Source organism: Arachis ipaensis, chromosome B10 (genome assembly GCF_059453495.1).
Source record: "Arachis ipaensis isolate K30076 ecotype BB chromosome B10, ASM5945349v1, whole genome shotgun sequence".
Taxonomy (NCBI): Eukaryota; Viridiplantae; Streptophyta; class Magnoliopsida; order Fabales; family Fabaceae; genus Arachis; species Arachis ipaensis.
The window spans coordinates 9,003,716-9,024,827 of record NC_142435.1 but is presented as its reverse complement, the minus strand read 5'-3'; the positions used below and the strand labels follow the sequence as shown (position 1 = coordinate 9,024,827).

The following is a 21,112-nucleotide window of genomic DNA, read 5'->3' as shown; positions in this document are numbered from 1 at the left end:
TTTTCTTGGCAAAATTGAGGAGAAAATTTTTATTTTTCATTTAATTTCTTTTGTGATCCAAACAAAAGAAAGTTAAATTTTCCATCCAATTTCATCTCTTATATTTTCTTTCCTTCTAAATTTCACTCATCCAAACATAGTGTAAATGTACCAGAAATAAGATGGAATTCAATTTAAATGACTGTTTGAATGGTTTGAATGTGAAGATTGCTACTATTGTCCATTGGGGGGGAGGAGAGCGTAGATGCACGCTCCAAGGAGACAGAGCGGTGAGGCGAATGTCAGTGACTCAGTGAGGTCTGAGGTGAGCGGCTCTACTCCCTCCCAAACAAAACAAAAACGGCGCCGACTCATATACTAATCTTTTATTTCAAAAATAAATAAATCCATAAATATTACTAATTACTAATTATACTAAAATTCGGGGAGAAATGTTTGGAATTTCGCCAGAACAAACATTTTAGCAAAATGCCACGAGCGAACCCTTCAGTGCCACGTCAGCAGCAAGTTCTACTTTTTATATGATTCTCTCTCTTTCTCTCACTTCTGCTCCTATAATTACCACATCTACCTTGTCACATTTTCTTCTCTTTCTCATTTTCTCTCTCCTCCTTCTCCCTCTTCTCTCTGTCTAGCTTCAGGAGCAACCAGCTCCAGCAGCACCCTTTCTCTGACTCTCCCTCCCTCTCTTCTCTGCTCCGAAAGCTAGAAGAGACTTGTTGCTTCGGACCTTCCAATCGCATCTACCGACTTTGATCTTCCTGAATCCCCGCCCCAGATTCCACCTTTTTTGGTAACTAACAAAAGCCCTAATTTTTTTCCGTTACCTAATCGATTTCCGCTGGTTGGGGTTATGTACCCAAAGTTCTAATATTTTTTAGGTTTTGTATCTGGGTTTCGATCGGCTTTGCTAATTGTTGTATGGGCAAGTTGGAAATGATTTGTGTGTTCTGGACTTTGTGTGATGACGGACTTTTTTTGGACTTTGTTTCTGCTTCTAATAGGGGTTTCTGCGTTTTGCTTTGTGTAAATTGTTTCTTTGTATTTTTGTTGTTTTAGCGCGGCTTTAGTGGTACTCGAGGGTTTCTGTGGTGGTTGTTTTTCGGGTTGCTTCGAGAGTTCGATTGTTGTGCTCCTAGCTCTATTGTAACTTTTTATTTTGTTTTTTTAATTATTTATGTCGGTGTTTATAATTCACAGAGACGGAGGTTATCTAATATGCAGTGTTAAGCTCATCTCATGGTTTAGATATATCCCTTAAACATTGTGAAATTAACCTTTGTTTTATGAACTGTTCGTCTAATTTACTACTAGAGCTATGTTAGGACTTTGCAATTCATGTTGAATCATTTGAATCTTCATTTTGTATTGTGGATTTGGCCTGTGTCATTTCATATTAGTTTCCTACATATTGTATGACAAAATTGAAAGGACTGATGTTATACATCCATCTGTACAACTGTAACATAGTTGTTGTATATTCTGAAGTTAATGTGTATTGATGATCACTATGCAAAAAAGACTCCTTTTCTTCCAATATGATCATCGATGCATCTTTTGTCTTGTTCTTCTGATGGTGCAGGCTGGAGTTATGCTTATTAAGCTGGAAAATGTGTACAAATGCAAGTACATAATTTCATGAAAAGTGATATTGCATATGCTATTCAATAGAGTTTGTATTTCGTGAATGAACATTTGATATAATCTAAATTTGTTATGTGATGATATATAAAGATTGCAGAAACATGCCATTTCGCAGTGGATGGGGTAAATATGAAGCAAGGCGGCAAAAAGTGATAATACAGATATGTTTTGTGTTGTATGGCTGAATTATATAATCTGGTTCCAGTTGAATAAGTTAACCTCTGAGGCATACTTTTATGTGATTATAACTATAAGTTACAGCATTTGGAATGCTGCTAATAATATAGTGCATATTTTTCTGTGCTTAACTGATTATATTATTTAATGATCTTAGCCCTCTCGTTCATCTTAATGACAACTAATCCTACTTGTTAGATAGACACTGATGTTAGCCCTCTCGTTCATGCTGAATGTCTTTTGGGTTCTGTTGCTTTCAACTTGCATAAATTAATACAGTATTATTTTTCAGTTTTACCAATTTTTTTATATTGATGTCATCTATATGTAGATCCAAGTCTATTTGATTGTTCGTGCCGGTGGTGAAGATCACCTTAGTGTATTTATTAAACGACATTGAATATTCAGAATGCCAAAGGAGAGAAGAGATAGGTCTTTGTCGCATGATAGTACCAGAACATCACCTTATCCAAGCAGCTCTAGTCGAGTCCGAAGATCGGCTCCTAAAAGTACTTTTGAATCTGAGGAAAACGTTAAAGAATGGGAGGACGCTAGATGTCCAGTCTGCATGGAGCATCCTCACAATGCTGTTCTCCTCATATGTTCATCGCATGAAAAGGGCTGCCGCCCTTATATGTGCAATACTAGCTATCGCCACTCAAATTGTCTTGATCAGTTCTGCAAGTCATTTGCTGAAACCTCTTCAGCACCTCCTCAAGTAGAATCTCAGTTAGAAAGTCAAATTTCAAGCCCAAATTCATCTCATGTCCAAAGTACTGAAGCAAATACTGATGATACGCAAGAAGAAAGAAGTGAAGGATTTGTGACAATGCAATCTTTAGAAGAGGGGACTGGAAAACCAAAGCTAGTATGCCCTCTATGTAGAGGTCACATAAAGGAATGGAAAGTGGTGGAGGCTGCTCGTCATTTCATGAACGAAAAATCAAGGAGCTGTTCCTGTGAGACGTGCGCCTTTACTGGGACATATACAGATCTCAGGAAGCATGCAAGGATCGAGCATCCTCTTGTACGTCCATCTGCAGTAGACCCAGAGCGTCAGCGGAACTGGAGGAGGTTGGAACGACAGAGGGATCTTGGCGACCTGCTTAGCACTCTGCAGACTTCCTTTGGAGAAAACAGGGCTGATGATGGTCTTCCTCCCATAGATGATGGTGGTTTGCTGGCTGTGTTTTTCCTTATTCTTCAACCGGCATCCGTGTCTCGTGGTGGTGCTACAGGAACTAGACTCCAAATGCGTATAAGGAGACCTAGGCTCTGGGGGGAAAGCTATGAAGGGGAATCTGGATCTGCATCTAGAGATGATGCAAATGAGTCTTCGGATGGAGGATCAGATAATAGAAGGCGTCGTGTCCGTAGACGGATGAATCCCGAGGATCAGCAATGATGTGGAAAATATTTGCATTATTTGTAAGAGTTCCCAAGTGGGTGTCCCCTCTGATCCTTTCCCCTTTTCTTGCTCTTAGCATATTCAGAGATAGGCATGAATCATGAGACTTTTATTTGTTGCAGGTGGAAGGAAAGGAGAAGGGGGAGGAGTTATCGGCTTTGATGCTCGAATATGCTCCATGATTGTGCAACAATTCTGGGTTTGCATTGCTGATTGTCAGGGGATGAAGAAAAAGATGTTACTCGCCGGTGATTCGGTGATATCTGTATATTTAGCATTTTTATCCTTCCCAATCTGTGCTGCTATTTCTCGAGGATTTTGAACTATTGAGTTTGAAATAAAAATCTACTGTTGTCTTCAATAAGTTCTTTTACTCATTGTCTTGTTGCTCGCTTTTGCCTCTAGCAATTGCTAGTTGCTAGTTACTAGTTACTAGTTGCTGCCATCAAGTGTAGAAAACCATTCTATGTGCTATACCTTAACTGTTGAGGTGTGTAGTAGAGGAATAATTTCTCTTAAGTGCTCCACAAGAACGTTTCAACGCGATGCAAATCTTTAGGTGTCAATGATTGCCAGTGATTTATAGTAACGATTAGTGTCACTGACTGTTTGTGTAATAAATTTTCTATTTTATATAATCAGAACAATAAACAAGAAGGGGCATGATCACAGATTCAGGCTTGGTTTGGTAAAGCTTTTTGAAGAGGTGTTTGTGCTTTTTAAAAGTTCAAGCTCCTCATTTTGTGTTTGGTAAATAAAAAAGATCATGTGCTTGTGCTTGTAGCTTTTAAAAGATCGGAATACTTTTGAAAGCACCTAGATAGAGCTTTTCAAAGTTGGCTTGTGCTTTTCAAAATTTAAAAGTCTAATATAACCTCATATGTTAACTAATTTTCAAATTTAATGTTTGCATTTATATCTATTATAGTATTTTTAAATTTTAAAAGCTATTTTACTAAATGTAATTGTTGTTGCTTGTGATTATTAAAAGCAATTTTTAATTTAATTTACCAAACATAAATGTTATAACTTTTAAAAAATCATCTTTTAAAAATTAGCTTTTATAAGCTACTTTTAAAAAGTAAGAGCTTTACCAAACTAAGCCTCAATCAGCCGGTAGCCAATAGCACAAAAGCAAATTTTATCCATTGAAGTATAGCCGAATAAATGTGGAGGAGGTTTCAATAGGACTTGATTGCCAAAGATATGATAATAATAAAGTCAAGTCAATAAACAAACGGGTAGGGGCCTAGAGGGAGCAAAGAATATTCATAAAGACTAAAAAAGTATTTGAGTATTAACAAAGAAATTAATTTTGATGTATCATTAGTATAAAATAGTTTTATGTGTATTAAATATTAATGTAGTTTTTATATGTGTATTAAATGATGTAATGTCATGCTAGTAAAAATAACATGAATTGTATGAATGCTAATTTAAAAAATTAATGTTATTTTATACATATCTAAATTGGTAATTTTCTTATAAAATTTTTTTGATAGATAACTTTATCATGTCTTTAAAGCATACGTTAATTATATCTTAAAAATATTTTAAAAAAAAGTGTTTATCTATTTTGGACACATATTATGTTTACAAATTGAAAATTTTTTTTATTGAAAATATAAAAAAATTTTGAATTTTTAATATATTTATTTTTATATTTATTAAATAAAAATATTTAAAATTCTTTATTCATGGTAAGTAAAGATACATATTAGCTAAAGTTTTTTAAACAAATAAAGAGGGAAAAAAAGAGTTTCAAAAGAAAACAAAAATGTACCACTTAAACAAAAAGAATTAGTGCCTATTCGGTTACCTCTCAAGTCTCAATAAGTCAATAGTAGAACCGGAGGCTATAATAAATTTTGGAGAGAGATCAATTTGTATGGCTCTTTTTAATTCTCTCAAAATTAATTTTGAGGTATCTAAAAGTATTTTTCAGTTGAATTATCACTATATTACCACTACATTTACAATTACTCATTATCTCTTACAAAACTACGTACAGTAAAGTAGTTATTTACACAATATTTTTATTTTTAAAAGTAGTTATTTAAATTATTCTATGAAAAAAAAATCATTTATTTTATAAAAGAAATCCTCCAAAAGAAAAGGCCAATTATTTCAACTTACTCGATTCAATCATAAATTTCCCAACAGTAAAACGAATGAGGCAAAGAAGAAAAAGTTAAAAAATTTGTTTTATTGATTGATTTTTAAATTTGTTTACAAGAATCCGAATCCAGCAGGAGCGCCTCCCTGTCGATCTGAAAGAAGAAGAGCAAAGAAAGTCGTTTAACCTTACGATTAAGTTAAGGTTTAGGGTTAAGCTTGTGCGTGATTTTGTTTGTGTTCAAGGTTCCTTTTTGACAGGGACAGGAGGTGGATCTGTATCTATTCTCCAAGAATTTCATTTCTTTCCCCACTCCCATCTCCATGCCCATGTCAATAATCGATTGATTCCTTGAAACCATATCACATCATATCTATACTTGTTTGGTTTAAGAATGGGTACGGAGAAGAAGAAAGAGAAGGCGTCGAACTCGAATTGCGGCGGTGATGGTGATGGCTCGGCGGTTGTGTTGAATGTGTACGATCTGACTCCTATCAACAATTACATGTATTGGTTTGGACTTGGAATCTTCCACTCTGGCATTCAAGGTCCTCTCTTTTCTCTTTCTTGCTTTATTGTTCTTAGCACCACATTCAATTCATGGCACATTAATGTTGCGTTTTCTGGTTCGGATCTTCTTGGACTAAACCGGATTTTACTCCCCTTCCGCTTCAAGATCCCAACTTGGAAATGCTCCCCTTTGATTAAAACAAGCTAAGCTACTCAATATGAGATAGTTGCTTTGGATGATTTGATTGAAGCCTTGGGAATCCGCATCTACCACAGAATTTTGACTTTATGTACTACAATGATTCATATGTGGCTAGTGTGTTTGGTGCTGGATTTCATTTGTCTAAATTTGGGTTATGGTTGATTGGGAATCTGTGTTCAACAAATATATAATCAAGAAGGAATGAGTGTCTATGAATTTAATAAATTTATCTGTTTCATATACAGCTGTAGATCGTTTAGTGAATTCTTCCGGATAAGCATGGCGTTTTGCATTATTGTTTGGAAAGAATTATTCATGTTGGCATTCAGACTTGTTCTGAAGAATATTAAGATTCTTTCAACTATGAACTCTTTTGTTCTGAATTTCTATGTTGTTTTAACTGATACAAGGCTTATTTTTCTTTCTTTTCTCTCTAATAGTGCATGGTAAGGAGTATGGATTTGGAGCCCATGACTTCCCGGCTAGTGGAGTCTTTGAAGTGGAGCCACGGAATTGTCCTGGATTTATATATAGAACTTCGATCACTTTGGGCCATACAAATATGAATTCTTCTGATTTCCGGACATTTATTGAGAATATGGCCTGTGAGTATCATGGGGATACTTATCACCTTATCTCTAAGAATTGTAACCATTTTACGGATGATGTTTCGTTGAGATTAATTGGAAAACCAATCCCAGGTTGGGTGAATCGTCTTGCCAAGCTAGGTAAAGCCATAAGAGAAATTCTCAAGTTAGCTTTCTTTATACCTCCTATGTTTATATTTATCTTCCTGTTATTTATTATTAACTAGTAAGACGTTGCTTTCAGCTTTATCTTTTTCTCTCTAGCAACTGAAATTAAATATCCAGCATTAATCTTCTATTTATCCAGTGCTTCTTATTTATGAAGTTTAAATTTTTCCTAAAATTTGACTTGAAATAGAAATTGGAAAAAAAGGAAAAACTTAATCTCGAAATAGTGTCCACGTATAAGGTCCATAATATCTGCATTTCTTCAAGTTATGTTCAGGGAAGGAATTGTTTCCTCTGAACATATAACTATAATTGTTATTCTGTCTATCTGGAAAAAAGTTTCTTTTCGAAGAATAACTAGTCTTTAGAAAATTTATCATGTTAGAATGATAGCAGTTTTTTGGGCAATGGATCCAATCTACTACACCTTTTTCTCTCTTCTACTTCTCTTCTGCACTTTTGACATCATATACACCCAATTCCAGCACACCATTATGGCATATATAAACATAATGATCATAAATCTAAGTTAGTCTTCTGTTGAAAAAATTTCAGGTGCTTTGTGCAGTTGTCTACTTCCTGAAAGTCTTCAAGTAACTAGTGTTAAACAGCTACCTGAATACCATGAATGCTCAGGTGTGTATATATTCTTGTTCCTTAAAATTTTCACGTCCAGCATTATCTCGAAACATGGAAATTTCGAACTTGTTAATATTTGTAACTACTTATGCTGCCAATTTTTGGTGACTCTTTGCAGATGACGAATTTGTTGAATCCCTCTCAACCGCAACACCCCGTGAGTCAACAGAAATAGATGATGAACCAGAAAAGCACCTTCTGTCACCATCATCTAGAACTGAGGATGTTACTTTCATTAAAGAGACTCCAGTAAAGTGAATATGTTGTGTTTGAGGTGAGAAACCGCCTCGTTAATACAGGATGTGCTCCCTTGAATAGTTATCCATTTGATTTGCAGTGATTCTTTTCCCACAATGTTCTGACTCTTCCATTGTTTTCTGCATTCTAGTTGGTTCATTTATCATAGCTAAAGAATCCAAACTACATAGTGCTATGTTGCATTTTGTGTATGAAAAAGGTTTTTGTGTGAGGCTTATTTGTGTTTCATTTTCCCCCCTTTTTTATTTTTATTTTTTTTAATATTTTAGTTGGAAAATGGGGTGGGGGATTATTGGGGCTTTCAAGTATGTAATGTAAATGAATTCCACTTTTGGGAACTGTATGATTTATGGAATATTGTTTTTCTAAGTAGATAAGCCACTTTGATTGATTGATTTTTGTGACAAATCTTCCAAGCACAGATGTGAATGCTTTCCTGCACAGTAGTAAAAGAAAGAACTGCCCTCTGCAAGCATATGAGGGTCAGAAATCCATTTTCTTTCTAGAAACTTCTGTTATTTAGGTTGGTGAAGTGAAAGATGGTTGCAGCATACAGTTTGGTGAATTACATGTACTCACGAGTTTCAATTGTAGAAAACTATTATTGCATTGTAATATGTTGAATGTCTGTTATGGCCATGTTTATTTTTTACATAAATCTGATAAATATATCTTGCAGCCATTGGTTTTTGGTAAAGTATGGAGTCATTATTGATAGGATAGGCGATTTACATTTTACAATCTGTTGGGAAATTCTCATGGAAAATTATTATAATGTATATTGATATTTACTCTAAAATCACGCAACATGTTAGAATTTGTACTTGATTTGATGGTCATTATTTACTAGCCAGCGCCTTTTTGAGATATTGTTAGATAAACTTTTATTAATTATTATCAATTAGTAGGACTATAATTCTTGACATATGGATCCTTGTGATCATTGGACCCTGTTTATCTGGCAACGGCTCAACAAATATACGCTTTATTCCCACTCCAAAATATATTTGTCAATGGAGTTTGATGAGTAATAAACACAATGAGTCAACACTTACTCAGTTACTCCTACAAGTAAAGGTTTTCAAATTTCAACTATTAGATCGTTTATCCATGAATTAATTATGGTGAGTAAAATACAAGAATTGACTTATTCATAGAATTTTTTTTACACTCTATTATTAAAATATCGTCGGTTAAATTGCCGAAAAACATTGGAAAAATGGCAATAGTAATTTGACTACCCAAATAAACTACTACAAAATAATTCCTTTTTTTTTTAAATCTTTTTATTCATCTTAATCTTCTTCTCTCTTATGTATTGAAAGAGGTGTATTGAGTAGTGGTTAGTTGTTTAAAACTTAGATTGTATGAACATAGCATTACCAAAAAAGTGTTTTGTTGAAGATGCTTAAAACACGATGAAATATACAAATTAAAATATGTATCAATATAGTTTGTTGGTAGATATGTTATTATTATTCGAAACGAAGTCAATACAAAAATCATTATCAAGTAGTAGTATAGAATATCTCTCTTATTAAAATTGGACAACAGAAAATGCGGAATGGCGGTTGGCTGTTGCACCACCTAATTTCTATTTTTTCTTAGTCGCATGTTTGCAAGGATAGACTGGTTCCATTCATTTTACTGGTATTATATTTACAAGGGTTAAAAAATATGTTCTTCTATAATAAATATAAGACACTGTCGGCAATAGATTCGGTCAAATGAACCTTCAAGCCATTGACAAAATAAGAATGCCGGAACTGATGACTCATGAACATTGTATTTCAGGATGAGAGAAAGCAAGTAATCATGGGGAAAAAAGAAATAACCTATGTATATAACTATATATAAATTTCTCACTTAAAAAAGCTGTAGAACTAAGTTTCAATTTATAGAATCAAAATTAAACCAAAAGTAATCAAAAAAAAAAAAAAAAAAAAAGAAAGGCCCTCAAGTTTAAACTATGTTTGGACTAGAAAAGGTTGTAGTTTAAAAGATTTATAAGATTATGGGGAAGTGGAATTCTATACAAGTTTACCTAAAGCCTTTCTACTATCTACCAGATAGAATAGTGGTAGTTCCCATTGAGTAGGTTGATGAACAATCTTCATGAGTAGACATAGATGTCAATAACCTTGCCATGTTATTCTGATTGTGATCCAGAATTGCAGGGTTGTCTTCATCTTGAGATAAGAAATCAACAAGCACCATTCTACTATCTGGTGGCTCCTCAACTGTGACACGCCCTTCAAGCATATCAGCAACTTGTGCCATACTAGGCCTCATTCGTGGCCTCTCTTGTATGCACCACAATGCAACATTCACCAACCTAACCACCTCACTCTCCTCAACACCACCAGCCCCCACCACCAATAATCTCTCATCCACAATCTCCATCAACTTCCCTTCCCTCACTTTCTCATTCACAATCTTTGGAAAAAACTGCAACTTCTTCTTACTCTTGTCCTTTGGATCTTCCACCTTACAAACGTTCCTTCTCCCTCCAATCATCTCCAACAAAACCATCCCATAGCTATAGATATCAGTCTTCTCCGAAACCCCTCTTTCCAAAAGCCACTCAGGCGCTAAATACCCTCTTGTTCCTCTCAGTGTTGTCATAACTTGACTAACATCCTTTCCAACCAGCTTCGAAAGCCCGAAATCCGCCACAACTGCTCTGTAACCCTCATCTAAGAGTATATTCTCTGGCTTCACATCAAGGTGAAGAATCCTTGCCCTGCAATCATGGTGGAGGTAGCTAAGTCCTTTCGCCACATCGATTGCCACTTTGTACCTTAAGCTCCAAGGCAAACACCCTCCAACTCTTCTTCTACTATTGTCACTTTCCTTTTTCGGAAAAATCCAAGAATCTAACGAACCGTTTGATATGTACTCATAAACAAGGTACCTTGGTGAAGAAGGAGCATTGCAGTAACCATACAAACGCACGAGGTTGACGTGTTGAACGCTAGCAATGGCTGCAACCTCTGATCTGAACTCTCTTTCGCCTCTTTCGGCTCCGTCGTCGATTCGCTTCACGGCAACCGAAGTTCCGTCGCTGAGGATCCCTTTGAAGACCGTTGCGGAGGAGCCTTTTCCAAGAAGTGCTTGAAAACCGTCGGTTGCTTCCTCGAGCTCCGTGTAACGGAATTTAGTTGGGACCCCCGCCACTTTGCGCAAGAAGCTGTACTCTATTCGGAGCTCTCTCCCTTCTGACTTGAACCGTGACTCTAACTGCTTCCTCCGTTTGTTGTAACGGTTTCTGATTAGGACGAAGGAGACGACGGCCACGATCACGGCCACGTCAGCACCGCATATGAGGAAGAAGGCCTTTGAGAGCTTCAACGCGATGCGAGCAACCATGATCACTATGATCAGTGTTACCACTGATACCATGGCTATTGTGTTGACTTTTCTGTCCTCCATTAACAACGCTTCATTGCTTTCCTTTTTCTTTTCGTTTCAAAGAGAGAAATGCTCCTCTTATTAATTAGTTTAGTGCTTCTATTTTATTGCACAAGAAAATGTGTCACTTGTGGATTTAAATATATAATATTTGGCTAGTGAAGAAACAGATAAAAAGATGATACTATTATATTCCTTTTAGAGTATTTGATTATTAGTAGTTTATTAAAGATTAGAAGCAACCTAGAAATTGAAGGTAAATTGGGTAATGCGGCTTTATTAGAGAGAAAAGACATAAAGAAAATGGTGGCCGCGGTTGCAATATTTAGAGTCACGACCAAAGAATTATGACAAGCGTGTGCTTTTTTATTTGGTCAATAAATGAGTTCCCTAATGATAGTGAAGAGTAGAGCCGGGGAATTTTATGCCCTTTCTTTGTATACAACGTGGCTTTTAGTGTGGTCAAAAGTTGAGTTCTCCACCCCACTATGACTTTTTGTAAGTATTAGCTAATACAATTATATTTTCTAGTCTTAGTTAATTCTCAAGCACAAATTCACATTAAATTGTTTTCGAGGGCGGATACGTCTTATTATTTGGTCTAAAATAATTGGTTTATTTTATATAAATAATTTAATTAAAATTAATTTTTTTTAAATATAGTTATTTGATTTATTCAAATCGATTTTTTTAATTAAATTATTTATATAAAATAAATTAATTTTTTTAAAATTAAATAATAATACATGTCAGTCATCCAAAAACAATTTCATCATTTTCATGTGAAGTTAACTGCAGATAAATTTTTACTTAATTCTTATCATCTTTTCACTGTAATGACTAATCTTCTCTATTTTCAATTATGGGCTCTTTCTCCAATCTCCGTAATTTTGAACTTTAGTACATTCGTACGCGATGCTTTTATATGTTTTTCGGCTTCGTCTACCTTGATTAGGAAAGGATGTGCGTTCGTGGAAAATATATATAGTTATACTCTCTCCTGAACAGGTTTCAATTTTTTTCGATGTCAAACTTCCTTTATATTTCAGACTTCTTGCTTTGTCTAACCTTACTTTTTTATTGGAAACACACACACAGACCACCAGACACCATGGGAAAGATCAGTTCGATCAACTCAAGTTAGTTTTAAGTTTCGTTTTTTAGTCATGTATCAACACTACAAAAAAAATAAGGGGTTTAGCCACACAAAAAATCGTAGCTAAACTCTAAGATAATTGTAGCAACCATATATTGGCCACAAAATAATATTTGTGGCTAATCAGGAGTTGCATTTTCAATTTGTCACAATTATAGCGTTATTAGCCACAGTTTAAACATCGTGGAGACCTTCAGAGAGCCACAGTTTATATATCATTGTCCACATATAATGCCGTGGCTGAATAAGAATAATCAAATCGAAAAGTATAATTCTATCATACTTCATCCGTAGCTAATTTGTGCAGGCCGGATTTTTCGACCACAATTTTTTTTGTGGCTAACGTTGGGTTATTTAATCACACTATTTTCATGGCTAACTCATTCTATTTTTCACATACAATTTGTGGCTAATTTGTGCTAATTTGCTCTAATTGAACAATTTTATTAAATTAAAATTATATTTATATATAACATTAATAACAAAAATCAAACTTTTTAAATATATAATATCTAACATTTTTTCATAATAATAATAATAATAGTAATAATAATAATAATAATAATAATAATACAAATCTAAACTTATATATAATAAGAAATAAGAAAAATTTTAACATAAATAAAATAAATTCTAATCCTTCTAGAATAAATATATTTAAAATTTCAACTATTACTTATTAAATACACCAATTAAATGTCTGGCATATCACTGGATAAACTAGACACTTTATCACTGTATTTTGATAACAAAAATTTGTACAGAGCTGCCAACTGAATTTTGGTTTCTTTATATTCATAGCTTTTTCTCTAAAGTTTCAACCAGCTTCTCTAAATTTATCACACGTCTAGCACCAAAGACCTTTCCATTTTACAGCGTTGCTCTACGGGCCATTACACCCAGAAACCGTACCAATAAATTTGCGTCATTATCTTGACTTTGTCCATGCCCATCAAGTTTCATAATGTCTTTTTCATCATTTTTCAAATGCCAAACTTGAATTGTCGTCCTTTTGACAGTTGTGATTTCTCCCATAGAAGTGTCTACAACTGAATACAAAATTGAATAAAAGAAACAAATCAAATATTAGAACTCAAAAAATCACGTAAAAAATTGAAATTTTATATACCTTTGACATTCACAACTAAAGGGTCATTATAATCTTTTCTAGTAGGTATAGTTGAGACTTATTTCATCCAAACCTTCTTCATTGTTGTTGATATTCTGTGGTTATCGTAGTTCTGCTAAAACAGCATCTCTTGAATTATTACGTTTTTGCTTCACGAAAAAATATGCAAAAAAAACCAACAAATAACACAAAAATTAAGAAAAAAAATCTGTATTTTGAGTTTGGAGGATACCCTTTCATATGATAGGGTTCATATAGTGTGGTTAAAGAAAGTACTTTCAGGTGCTGCAGAAAAATAGGAGTTAAAAGACAACGTGAATGAGAAAAATAGGAGTTAAAAGACAACGTGAATGATGGGAAGTTATATTAGAATTTGTCCGTAATTACTTTAACTTTCCGTCAAAAACTATCTCAAAAGTTAAGCGCACATTAACATTTTTAAATCTTAAAAATTCAGCTTGATTAGATCGTCTTTTAATTTTCTTTAATCTTGAGAATATTTCTTTCTATTCTACTGTTTATTATCTACTAAATATACTTTAAATTATTTTATTTTTAATACAATAGTTATTTATTTATTTTTTAATGGTCAAATATAATTAAAAATTTAAATTTAAATTTAAATTTTGGGTTTGTAATAATTTTATCTTTAATTTTTATTATAACAATAAATAACCAAAAAACTACTTTAATAAATATATGACTCTCACAATCTCTCGTTTCATGCCGTTGATAGTTGATGATTCAAACAATGCACTATCATTTAATTATCTACCTATTATACACAAAATAATATAATAATAGTTATATATTAAGTAAGTTTTGCAAATATTTTTATCTGAAAAATTTAATGTTTAATAAATTTTAATTACTAAATTAGTTACTAAAATTTTATTACATTAGATTTGTTATAAAAAAATTTACAAATCAATTTTTTTGTTACTTAATAAAATTATAAATTTTTATATAAGTGACTCATAAATTAATTAGAATTAATTTTTTTATAACTAAAAATAATTGTAAAATAATTAATTAATGGAATATATCAATTAAATAATAGTATAAATAAAAAATTTAATTCATAATTTCACAAAATAATTTTTAAAAGAGTAAACTACCATTTCTACCCATGGAAGTTGAAAACACTGACAAATCTACCCACAAAAGACGGAAACTACCAAATGTATCCATCAATTATGAGTTCCGTGGGACAAAACTAACCAATCTATATTCCGACGTTGACTCCGTCAGTAACACTCCCTACGTGGCACTTCACGGCGTGACATGGCTTGGGGGGATGCACACGTGGATATTATAATTATAATTAGTTAAAAAATAGTTGAATTTTGAATTTTTTTTGAAAAAAAAAGGGAAATTAGAAATGAACAGTTAGCAAAGGTTTTCCATCTTCGCGTGTTTCAGAAAACAAAGGGTAGAGCCCTAGGAAGAAACTGTTCATCTTCAACAATCAAAGAAAACCTCCCAGACCGACGATAATCTCCGTATTGAAGAGAGGGTGCTTGTTGGTGTGGACCATTTGGGCGGGTGGAGTTGCGTGGTGTCATCCATAGGTAAGTAGTAACCGTTGATCTCTATGTTATGGTTTTCTTGTTTTCGGTGCATGGTTGTGAAAACTGGGTTTTCATTAGGGTGTGCTTGTATTTGCTATGATTTGGTTGTTAATTAGGGTGTGTCTGTTTGCAGATGACAATTATCCACATTACGTTAGTCATTAGTCACAGAGGAAAATTTCAAAAGGGTGATGATGGCAGAGTGGCATACGTTGGGGGTGAGAAAACAGAGATTGAACGAGTGAATATCGATACCCTAAATAGGTTCTTCATGAATGACTTAGTAAAGGATATAGGGTACACTGACGTGAGCGAGCTTTACTGGCTTGAACCTGGGAAGGAGTTAGATGGTGGGTTGAGGTTGCTTAGACTTGACATGGATGTGGTGACTATGTACGAAGCAGCCATTGCTAATGAGAGGAGAGTTGAGGTGTTCACTGAGCATCCAGTTAACCTTCCTAAGTTTGCAGAAGAAAACAATGAACTTGAACCAGATCTTGAGATTTTAAATGTTACAAAGACCCCAGTGAAATACAAAACCAAACTATGTGTTAGGAGACCCCCAACACCAAAGAAGAAGCACAAGAGAGTGGTGAAGATCAGTGAGACTGAAGGAGGTATGGCTGGACCGGATACCCATACAGAGGATGATGCGGTGAAGAAAGATGTCCATCTTACCACAACAAACACAGAACAACCAAAAGTAGGCAGTGACGAACCAAATCTCCCCACACACTCACCAAAGGTAACCTTCGAAGAGCCGTTGGACAAGACTCCTCCAGAGCCTCAACAACCACGTGTGACAGTTGGAAGTCAAGAAACTGGGCACTGAAATCCAGTGTTTGCGGAGTCAGTGGCTCCCACAGTTGATAAAGGCCTGCAGAATCTAATGAGGTTTTCACACAATATATTCCACAACCTTGCAATAAACCAGAGTCTCAGGAGCAGACCATTCAGAATGAGAATGAAACACTTTGTGAAGAGAGTCAACCTAGCAGTTCACAGCCCGAACCGTTTACAAACCCAGATGTGGGTGGTGGTAGTCCAAAGAAGCGGAAGAGACGATCAACAGTCAGGCCTCCTCTATCAGGGCAAACCTTCATACCTAACTAGGATCCAAACAAGCATCCTTCAATCTTTATACCTGTGGAGGGTGAAGATATGTCTGAGCCAAGTGCAGGGATGCATTGTTACAAGTCTGAAGAGCTGGATTCTATTGCAAGTGATGATGAACACAGTTAGCAAGCAGCATTTCCTCAAGCTAATCCCGATGCTCCAGTTAGGGAGGTAAGGCTGGAGGTTGGGATGGAATTTGAGAATCTGGAGCATTTCAAGAAGGCAGTTAGGAAGTTTAACATCAACCTAGGGCGAAGCATATTCTTTCCAAGAGTTGATTCAACTAGGTGCAAGGCCATATGTTATGACGAGGATTGCTCATGGCAGATATATTGTGCTAAACGGTCGTTTCCATTAAGCTTCCAGGTGAAGACCTTTGTCAACGAACATACCTGCAGCAGGGTTAATAAGAACAAATCTGCAGATGGAAAATGGGTTGTTGAAGAGCTTGAGGACAAGATCTGTGACCATCCAGACATGACTCAAAGGTAGGCACATGATTTTTTCAAGAAGGAGTTTGATGTGATTGTCAATGAGAGGAAGATATACCGTGCAATGGTGAAGGCGAAAGAACTAATAGAAGGATCAGAGATAGCTCAGTATGCACTTCTACGGGATTATGCTAATGAAATAATAAGGACCAACCCTGGCTCCACCGTAAGGATTAGCACTAATTATGTCGAAGGGACTGGGTATAAATTCAAAAGAATTTACATATGCTTAGAAGGGTGTAAGAAGGGTTTTTCGGTTGGCTGCAGGCCTTTTATCGGGTTAGATGGTACTTTTTTGAAGGGATACTACCCTGAGCAGTTGTTGACTGCCATCGGCCACGATGCCAATAACCATATATACCCTATAGCCTATGCTGTGGTGGAGTGCGAATGCAAGGATAGTTGGAAGTGGTTTCTCGAATTTCTCTAACAAGACTTAGGGGACGCAGCTATCAATGGAATTAACTTCATGTCAGACATGCAGAAGGTAATGGTCTCAATTCTTATTGTTCGTGTATGCCTTTATAATTAGCAGTTTACAATGTTCTTTAAATAGTTACTGCTGTCTTATATGAACAGTTCTTCATAGGGGATAATGATTTAGTTGCTTTACTTTTCCCCACTAGGGCCTCATCCTTGCTATGCGTGAAGTAAACCCAGGTGCTCATCATAGATATTGTGCTATGCACATATGGCAGAACTTCAGAAAACAGTGGGGTGATACAGAGTTGAAGATGGCAATGTGGAGGTGTGCCAAAGCCACAACCTCCCAAGAGCTCAATGCTGTACTGGATCGGATCAGACGGGTTAATCCACATGCTTGGGAGTATTTGAACAGGATTCCTCCAAGTCAATGGAGTAGGTCTGGCTTTAGCGAATACCCAAAGTCTGACAATTACACGAACAACAACTGCGAATCGTTCAATTCTAGGTCAAGAAGATGAGAGGGAAGCCTATTATAACTATGCTGGAAGAGGTGAGGGTTTACATGATGAGCATAATTGCTAGAAACAAGAAGGCGTTGGTGGGATATAACGGAGTTATCACTCCGGTGCAGCAGAGTAGGCTGGAAAAAGAAAAAAGAGAGAGCAATAAGTGGCGGCCGTTTCCCACTGGAGATGATCCTGGAAATGTGTATGAAGTTCAGTGCTTGCCACCATAAGGTTATGGTGGATTTAGGAAAGATGACTTGTAGTTGCAGATTTTGGCAACTGACTGGCTTGCCATGCAGGCATGCATGTGCTGCCCTTGCATACCAGAATAGGCGACCAGAGGAACATGCACACAACTGGCTTTCCATGGGGGCATATAACAGCACATACCAGTTCGTCATCCAACCTGTTCCAAGTCAAGAATACTGGGAGCATGTTGACTTACCATATGTACTGCCACCAGTATACAAGAAGCATATTGGGAGGCCAAAGTCGAAAAGAGACAAAAGGAACGACGCCCCAAAGGAACCCACCCCAAATCCACATAGGGCCCCCAGAAAGTATGGCCTCATCACCTGCAAGTATTGCCTAAAGGTAAATCAGACTTCATATGTTACATCACTTATGAATTCATGTTCCACTTATTGTTTCATGCCACATGTTACTGCAGACTGGACATAACAGTCGCAGCTGTTCCAAGAAGAAGGAGGCAATGGCTAGGAGTGCTGGGGGACAAAGTGCAAGTCAACACCCACCTGCTGCGGATGACGAGGAGGAGGCGGCAAGACTGGAGGAGATATTCTGGGAGGAAACTCTTGAAGCTGTTGAAGCAGCTGAAGCAGCAGCAACTCAGCCCCCGCCTGTAACTTTATTGATTTATTTTGCAATCCCATTTTACAAGTTACAAGTTTTATGTCATTATGTCACTCATACGTTTCTATCTGAACAGGAGACCACCCCAGTTAGGCCACCCACTGCAAAAAGGCCACCAAAGAAGAAGAAGAATGTGAGGAGACCGCCACCAACTAGTCAGCAACCACGACCTCCTTTGCCTATCGTCAGCCCAACAACACCAACTACTACTAGTCCATCACCCCCAGCCTCTGATGTGCCACCCACTGTGACACCTCAAACTATGCAAGCTGCCTCCCAGAGTACTACTTCAAGGTTCATGGAGTTCATGCCAACTCCTACAGTTAGAGTATCAACCTCAAGGAGGTGGCCGCAGCCAGCCTTTCGTCCGCCAGCCAAAAAGGGGTCAACAATTGCACACTTGAAAGAGGGGTCAAGCGGAAGCAGCAACTTCACTCCAATTCCGTGAAGCAATAGTTTTATAAGTTATGTTTTTTTGTAATCCTGTTGGCAGTTTACCGTACAATTGTTGGACATGTCACATACTATGCCTTATTTTGTTTACGTTTTGATAACTCTTAGCAGTATCTTGCACATTTCTGTAAGCCAGCAACTACATACTTATCAGGATATTATGCATGTCTTTGATGTTATTTTGGACCAGAAAGTAAACAAGAATTGCAATTAGTACCACATAATTTTTGCATGTTACATAATTTATAATGCTACATCTGACATTAATTGGATACCAAGTGTGCACAAATGACATATTTAGAATCGATCATGGGTATTTTTGTCATGATCTTACATTAACAATTAATAAGGATCAAACCCTCATAAGAATCAGATACACAGTGCACACAACATTACAAATCACAGCCATTGATATCATCAAAAGCCAAAACCTAATTTTGCTAAATTCAGCTTCAAAGCTCCCTAATCTGGTGAGCATCTTCACTTCAGCCTCAGCCTCATCAACATCTTCCTGCATCTTTCTTTCCGACAGTGCTCTCCTCAAACCCTCACCCTCCCACTGCCTTCGATTTCGTCTACCCATGCAAAGAAGTTGCAGTCCGAGTTCTATCCATCGCAAAAAAAGTAAAATCAGATGCACATTCAACTCCCACAAAACAGGGTGTACAACGGGTTACCTTCCAATTGGGACAACGGACGAACCACCTCCCAGGATTCATCGCCGTCCCGGACTGTAACAGCGTCACCCCCAACCCACAGAAACATCTGCCATTGAACTTCCTATCATGCACCCATTTTGAAATTGAGCTTCCAGACACACTACCGCTGCCATTCGAAGGTGGAGTAAAGAGTCTTCGCCTCGACATTGGTATAATTTCGAAGATTATTGTGAATCTAGGGTTCGTGCTTTGGATGAAAGAATGTTTGAATTTGGGAAATTTTGGGGTTGAGGGTACATTATAACTGTCAGACATGTCAGCAATCCACGTGTGCAGCCCCCCAAGCCATGTCACGCCGTGAAGTGCCACGTAGGGAGTGTTACTGACGGAGTCAACGCCGGAATACGGATTGGTTAGTTTCGTCCCACGGAACTCATGATTGATGGATACATTTGGTAGTTTTCGTCTCTTGTGGGTAGATTTGTCAGCGTTTTCAACTTCCATGGGTACAAATGGTAGTTTACTCTTTTTAAAAAGATAATTATGCATATAATAAGAGTACAGTACTTACAAAAATATATAGTGAGTACTAAACCATGTAAATAAAGACTAATTTTTTTTTAACTTATCCTCTCTTTTTTAATTCAAAAAATGATAAAATAATTTATTTTTAATAAAAACTAAATTTTTTTATACTTAAAAATTATTCAACTTTTTATTATCTATTCAAATTATATTATTTTAGCTAAATAAATTTTATCTTTATAATTAACTCAAATATTAGAATATTATTTTTATTTTTATAATTTTTTATTTTATTTAAATTTATTTTTTTTATATTTTTAGATTTAATTTTATAAATATGTATTAATGTCAGAATATTTAAAAAAAATGATACTATACATTAATAAAGTTATTTAAAAAATTAATTTATTCAAGACAAGATAATTATAATACGTTAATGTAAGCAGGAAGTACAATTACAAAAATTATTGTTTGTGGCAAAATGTTAAATTTTAACCACTGTGATAATGTTTCGTGATAAATAGAAGACACGCTCATTTATTTTTATCACAATTTAGTATTTGTAGTTAAATTTTGGTGGCTAAACCTCCGTTTTTGTGATAGTGCAAGTTTTATTTGGTTATGACGCTAAAGCCTTGTTGTTGCTTTCTTGATTTGGGCTTCTATCTTCTGATGAGTCCAAAAATATCATGTTTTGGGTTGAATTAATCCAGATCATATAACAAAAACAAAAATCCAAGATCAAGTCCGAAACAAACATTACAAGAAAAAAACGAATATCATGGTTATTAAAAAATAATAAATAGTATACCAAAATAAATAAATAATTCAGACGATAATTTTTTTGGAATAAAATTCAGGCTAAAATACAAATAAATAACAACTTGCGGTTCCAAGAAGGTGGTTGTCACTTGTCAGTATCTCTGTTTTGAGTTGGACTATTTTTATAGTTATGATAGTTTGATCCATATTTCGTTACTTTTACACTTGAATGTCATAGTTAATGTAACTCTTCTATTTCCATAGGTATGATCAAGTTTAGAATTCAGAAAATGTAGTTTCAAATTAAAAACAAAGCATGTTATGG

At 35.6% G+C, this 21,112-nt stretch overlaps 3 protein-coding genes across 5 annotated transcripts; 2 read left to right on the top strand and 1 right to left on the bottom strand.

Annotated features, from left to right (window-relative positions):
• Positions 1–488: 488 nt before the first annotated feature.
• On the top strand, positions 489–3,590 carry LOC107622477 (MAP kinase kinase kinase, putative (DUF1644)). Of its 2 annotated transcripts, none has more exons than XM_016324385.3 (3): positions 489–793; positions 2,153–3,263; positions 3,352–3,590. In XM_016324385.3, the coding sequence occupies exon 2, from the start codon at positions 2,231–2,233 to the stop codon at positions 3,224–3,226; it is 996 nt and encodes a 331-aa protein (XP_016179871.1). In that variant the 5' UTR covers positions 489–793; positions 2,153–2,230; the 3' UTR covers positions 3,227–3,263; positions 3,352–3,590. The 2 variants fall into 2 exon arrangements, with proteins under 2 accessions (XP_016179871.1, XP_016179873.1); XM_016324387.3 differs by having other exon boundaries at positions 554–793; positions 2,153–3,249.
• A 1,736-nt stretch (positions 3,591–5,326) lies between these two features.
• Positions 5,327–8,406, top strand: LOC107622479 (deSI-like protein At4g17486). 2 transcript variants are annotated; one of them, XM_016324389.3, is made up of 5 exons: positions 5,350–5,893; positions 6,498–6,785; positions 7,368–7,448; positions 7,570–7,725; positions 8,132–8,406. In XM_016324389.3, the coding sequence occupies exons 1-4, from the start codon at positions 5,740–5,742 to the stop codon at positions 7,707–7,709; spliced, it is 663 nt and encodes a 220-aa protein (XP_016179875.1). In that variant the 5' UTR covers positions 5,350–5,739; the 3' UTR covers positions 7,710–7,725; positions 8,132–8,406. The 2 variants fall into 2 exon arrangements, with proteins under 2 accessions (XP_016179874.1, XP_016179875.1); XM_016324388.3 differs by having other exon boundaries at positions 5,327–5,893; positions 7,570–8,406.
• Positions 8,407–9,525: 1,119 nt separating this feature from the next.
• Positions 9,526–11,294, bottom strand: LOC107624268 (Protein kinase superfamily protein). Its single transcript, XM_016326759.3, has one exon. The coding sequence runs from the start codon at positions 11,139–11,141 to the stop codon at positions 9,768–9,770; it is 1,374 nt and encodes a 457-aa protein (XP_016182245.1). The 5' UTR covers positions 11,142–11,294; the 3' UTR covers positions 9,526–9,767.
• Positions 11,295–21,112: the final 9,818 nt, after the last annotated feature.